A 6,000-nucleotide genomic window follows, 5' to 3' on the forward strand; every position below is an offset into this window, starting at 1 on the left:
ACTGAGCATAGCTGAAGAGATACATTTACTACAGGTTTCAGCTGCAGCTCTAAGCCATTTCATACAACGTCCAAAAACAATAACAGATCTCCTCTATGAAAGATCCTCAGCTAGATTCAAGAATAAGGCTGCCCAATACCAACAGTACAGGAGGAAGGGAGCAAGCTCATCAGACAAGTGAGTCCAGGGGAATAAGGAAAGGGAAAGTAAAAACTGGAAATGACAAGGAAGAGGAAACCTAGAACAATGACGATGCAGGTGCACAAGTATGGAACAGAAGATAAATTTTTAGTCCCAGCTCCGCTGCTGACCCAATTGTAGACCTTCTCTGCCCCACGTCTGCAGCACTGGGGCCTTAACACATGGTTAACGATGCCTATCTCTGGTAAGAAAAGTGTGACTGCAGCATCTGATAACACCAGCTTCTCCCTGTGAGGTCCCAAAGACTTCAAGGTGACTGACTTAATGCATCTGGTTGTGGTACGTTGGGGACAGAAAAGGAGGCACTTCCAAGAACACAAGTGAAAAGCAAAATGGACTTCAGCTGTAGCGTCCCAGGACCCTCTTATCTCATCCCTTTACCTCTGTCGATCTGAGCAAGTTCCTGGTTCTCTCCCTCAGAGTCGTCGCTGTCCTCATCACTTGGGGGGTAGGAGATCTAGGGGGCAAGAAGAAAGAAAAGGCTTCATTGTGAACACTGAACATTGCCCTGCTGCTGCCCAAGCCACTTCCCCCACCCTCCCCCTCTCATATCCTGCAGGCGTCCACCCCGACTAACCACACACACCCGGACGTAGCACCTCCCTGTATACACATCCTCATCTCCCAACCTCAAACTCCCATCGTATCCTCTTACTTGCAGCAACACAAAACACACAGCCAACCGCTATTTCCACCTTACTGCACCGCCAACTCTTTCATGCCCTTAGCTGCCCAGACACGTAGCTTATAACCATCATGGCCTACCACATCCACACCACGTGGACAACTGAATCTCCAAAACCCACCACCAAAATAAAGACACATCCTGTCAACAGCACTATCATCTTGCAAGGCACCCACAAATGGAAGTGGCATGTTAACTTTAGCCATCCTATGTATGTACCCACACTTCCCCCTCGAAGGCACACACAGATAAGCCACCAAAGAACAGACTCATCTTGTCCTACAGGACAACTCTGAAGAATATAATAGAAATAAGAAAAACAGGATTTCACAGACATGCAAACAGTAACATTATGCTGTCCCTGCCAGCACAGAGTCTTACACAGTACAATTGAACACCCTTAAATGCTCCAAGAATAATGACAATTCACATATTTTGTCTATCAGGAATTTTCAGGAACATTTGCTCTAGGTCAGCCAATGGACTTGACCAAACCACTTGCCGTATACCCAAATACTCACTTACTCAAAGCATGTTCTAACACTGAACAAACTTGGCAGTTGCCTCTTCAGAAGGGTTGAGACAACTGAAACCAAGTTTTTGTGGGTCAGATAGATCCCACTGCTGCTGAGTTTCCTACTTAGAGGAAATCCTACCTACCTTGTTCCTAAAGTGACTTTTGTTCTGCTGCATAGAGCGTACCTGGAAGTTATTTGATCAAACCTCTGAGCTATGCAGCTCAGTATGTGTCTCTGGCAATGGCTAAAACCAAATGAGTCGAAGGAAAATGTAATACTTCAAAAGAAACCTTTACAAGAGACAGTTCTGGAATAACATGATCACTGCAAGATGAGCTTTATTATTCCTTACACCTTTTTATCCAGAATAACAACAAGCATTCCCATCATTCTTAGCTGAGTCTCACAAGTTACCTGCCCACAACAGTATCCTGTGGCAATAGGTTTGAAAAGGTTACATGCTGTGTTTCCATTTTAAAAGTGTCTGATGTGCTGTGCTTAACTTTTATAGAAGGTGAGGCAGCATCCAACAATTACACTGATTTGGACCCATTTCAGCTCCACCACTGTTCCTAGGGAAACATCCTTGGAGTGTTTCAGCCTCCCAGAGACCCAAAAGAGCAACTGCCCTTAACTAGGTACCTATGAAAGACACACACAGCTGATGCAGAGAAATAACAGGAATAGTGGAGAAATTCTGACTTCGAGAGCTATTAAGTCAACCCACCTATTTTGTGACCATCCTCTAGGACTGTGTTTCAGTTTGTTTTTTTCCCCCAAAAAAGCCTGTTGCCACCTTTTTTCTTTTTTTAAAGCTACCTTTTGCCCTTTAAGAAATCAGAAAATATTTTCCTTCCTTACTAGTCTTTAAATTACTTTCCCAACTGTCAAATGATAAATGGGGAAAGTGGCACAGATTTATCCCCATTTCTGATATCCTTGAAGTAAATGCAGGGGGTTGTTTTTCCACCACAACTACAATTTGCTTGTACGTATTCACACACGAGTCATTTAATAAAGGCAGCTGGCACCGAGGAACACTGCCAAATTAACAGACTTCTAGTTGTCCCCAGAACAGGTATAATACCTTGTTTGTGCCATGGTAGTTCACAGAGGGGGCAGCTGACACTGAGGTGCCATTGTGCTAGCTGCTGTACAGACAGACAGTGGTCCTGTCTTCGTTACAAAAGCTAAGGCTCCAATTCTAACTAACTCAAGAGGTACTGACCTTAGCTCGTGGCTCATTCCCACACAAAACCCCTTCATTTGGATGTGGCAGGGTTTTCAATGAGGTTTGATGGCTCTGTGTGGGAAACCTATCAGCTCCAGTTTTTGTACAGTGTAAATGTCAATACATGGCATGGCGCAGCTTCCAAAAAAGAGGCAATGACACCTAGCACATGCAGGTCGAATAGCTACTGCACAATGTCACAGGCTTGAGATGATTAAAATAGGAGTTGGATTTGAGTCAATGATTGACATTTTGAAGGTCTTTGCGTCTACTGGTCCTGGGCTTCCAGGATATTCACTCCTCCCCGTACAAGTACAATTTTGCTAGCCTCTTGTCTTCTATGGATAACTCGCCTCCACTAAGTCCTCCCTAGTCCCACAGGCAGCCCAAGACTAATCCTGTCTGAGTTACCTTGAACACTTCTCTAGATGCTTTATTCAGAACACCTGCGAGAGAAGAGAAACCTCTTTCAAACAAGAAGATACTGAGTCTGTGGATTTGGTCCCACAGTATATCCCAAAGAAATTGAAGTGCTAGGACAATACGAAAGGCTTCATGGAAAAAGAGGGGCTCCCACAGTCTTGCTAATCACCCTCCTGATGGTAGCCATGGAAAAGTAAGCACCCACTCTTCTAGAGCCAACTATGATTTTTATGAGCAACATATCAAGTGCTTTTCAGAAACAAGGCAATTAAAGACACCTGTTGAGCCACTCTTCCTGACACCCATCTTTACTTTTGGAAGAAGAACATACCAGTAGCACACTTCTCCCAACATTCAGATTTGGTTTCTCCCATTACTCCCACTGGTTTATTATACCCTTGTTCTAGACAATGCCCTCAGAAATTAGAATATTTTCATATTATACATCATGAACTAACCATAAAAAAGCCTTAAAATCCACCAATTGTGCATTTTATGCATGAATGAAATAAACCGATGATACGACTCAGAAGTCACATTGCCTCTGATGTTCCATGACCTGCACTGTCTTTCAGAAGGCTCTCATCTCTGATTCTGTGTGGGTTACATACATGCAAATACTCTCCTGCTTGGTCTTCACATCTTGCAATCAGAGACATCATCATTTTCCCCCGATTTGTCATTTAGCAAGGTCTACTATTTTAGTATTGTTACATTCTCTTTTTACTAGTAAATCCTTCCACAAATTATATCCTGGTTGTGGGAACTGAAGTCTCCCAAGCTCCTACGTATAAGACCCTAACTCCCATGTTCCCTAACAGAGAACCATCATTCATAGCAGACTAACCATTAATCCTGCAGAGTTCAAATTTTACACATGAAACTCCTTGCCATAATACACCACACAGGCAAAGATTAATGGAAGTTCGAAAAAAGGACTGTCCGTATGGATAACAAGAATTTCCAGAAACTATAAAGATACAGAGAATCAAAGACTAATGCCCTGACTAGTTGGAGATAAATGCTTTCTCCCTTGACTCTTCCCAGGCTTTAACAGTAACACTGTCCTCTCTTCAAAAGCATTCCACTAAACACAGCGGTATTGTGTTCAGGCCTCCAGCCTCCCTTGCACAGTCCCTGTCTTACATTAGCCACAGATTTACTTTTGTCCAAGGCAACACAGCCTTGTTTGCCTCACAAACTCAGAATTGTGGCACTGTGATAACAGAAAACTCAATCTCCGTGTCAAAGATCCCACTTCATTCATAGTACACGAATCACAAAACTGTTAAGATTGGAAGAGTCCTCTTGGTATCGTCTAGTCCAAACCCCTGCTCAAGCTGAGTCAACTAGAATAGGTTGTCCAGGACTGTGTCCTGTACACTCTGTACCCTAACGTGCAAAATTAAAGAGAAGAAAATCTCCAATTCACATAGAAGTGATGTGAAAATCTCCAATTCACATCACAAGCGTGCTTGTGAATGGCACAAAACAAGCCAGAAAACAAAGGATGGGTGCCCATCCAACCTCCAGTCTTTCTTCAGGAAATGCATCAGATCTGAAGGTCAAAGGCAGCAGCCTCCTGGTGATGAGAATCTCAGTCTTACACCTGGGACCTTCAGCTCCAGCACCAGACATGCCTTCTGTCAGGCTAAGGACTCCCACCGTGCCAGACAGGAACATGGACAAACTTCCTCATGCGCTTGATTTTGCATCAATCTCCAGTAAGGAAAGATGGGTTTGTGTAGAATAATCAGATGGAATTTAAAGAGAACTGAATGTAAAGCTTATAACTTTGAGGGAGATTTAACATGAAAGACAAACTAGCAGATAAGAAAAAGCTGGAAATAGAAAAAACTTTTGTCCTTCTCTTCACGCTGCTGCTTGTCAACTGAGTAATGATAACTAGCTGCAGCCATAATTGCCCAGGTCCTAAAAGGTCCAGTCACCCTTAGAGTCTAAAGCCCTGAAATACATCAAACAATTAAAAAACCCCACCCTGTTACAGCAAAGTTCCTCTTGGTCTTTGCTTACAGACAAGAAATTAACCTGTTATCATATAATCAAAGGTAATTACATTAAGGATCATCTGGGAGCTTACAAAAGAGAAGGGAATCTCACTTCTAAGGCAGAACAAATCTCTCCTAACAGACTTCACTTAATGGCTGTATTGTCCTAAAAAACTAAAACACCAACGGGGTGGTTTTGTGCAGTGAAGGGTGTGTGCGTGAGGAGCACATAAGACAAAGATACAACTGACCACAGGCAACCCATCGTTCCCAGCTTGAATCAAGAATGCACACAGGTTGGAGGGCATCATTCCCAGTCTTCCTCTGGGCGGGAAGGAGTTTACCTCCAGGGAGGTGGCTGCCCCAGCAGAGGCCAATGTTGCCTGTGCTGCCACATGTAAGACTGTTTGTGACACAGGTTCATTCACTTGAGCCCTGGCACTCCAGTAAAGCCCCTTCCACAAGCCCTGGAAAAAGACTTTGCTGAGTTGGTCTCACTCACTGGTTCCTGCCACAAAAGCAGAAAGGGATGGTGAACTTACTAATGACTATTGATATCTCTGCTATGGGGAACCGATTTCCATTTCTTCAGACCAAAGAATGAAACCAGTACTCACTCACCTTCTCCCTGCCACACTGCCTACAGAGCAACTGCTAGAGACATGGGCATCCTCCAGCACAGGGCCCTGCTGCTGGCTCTTCTCCTTCCCAACTGCTTGGCTTTAGTAAAAACATTTTACTAAATTTCCCCACTGTTATTCTTCCAGGTCAACAATTGCTGCAGTTGTCATGGGACGCTGCCTGATCTTGAATGAGGGAGAAGCCATCCTCCCAATTATAAGAATCTCTGAATTAGAGAAAGTGGGAAAACAAGGGAGAGTATGAGACACTGAAAGGCAGTTTTGAGCCATGGAACAACACGAGAAAGAAGGA

At 43.7% G+C, this 6,000-nt stretch overlaps 1 protein-coding gene across 1 annotated transcript in view; it reads right to left on the reverse strand.

The window, feature by feature from the left end:
* The window catches only part of LOC104083766, a 57,837-nt gene that overhangs the window by 38,081 nt on the left and 13,756 nt on the right, over positions 1-6,000 (reverse strand). Inside the window, exon 2 of the mRNA XM_009587377.1 lies at positions 583-658. Coding sequence (XP_009585672.1) covers positions 583-658 — 76 coding nt within the window. The remainder of the gene's footprint in view (positions 1-582; positions 659-6,000) is intronic.

The sequence above is a fragment of the Fulmarus glacialis genome, unplaced genomic scaffold (genome assembly GCF_000690835.1).
Source record: "Fulmarus glacialis isolate BGI_N327 unplaced genomic scaffold, ASM69083v1 scaffold5311, whole genome shotgun sequence".
NCBI lineage: Eukaryota > Metazoa > Chordata > Aves > Procellariiformes > Procellariidae > Fulmarus > Fulmarus glacialis.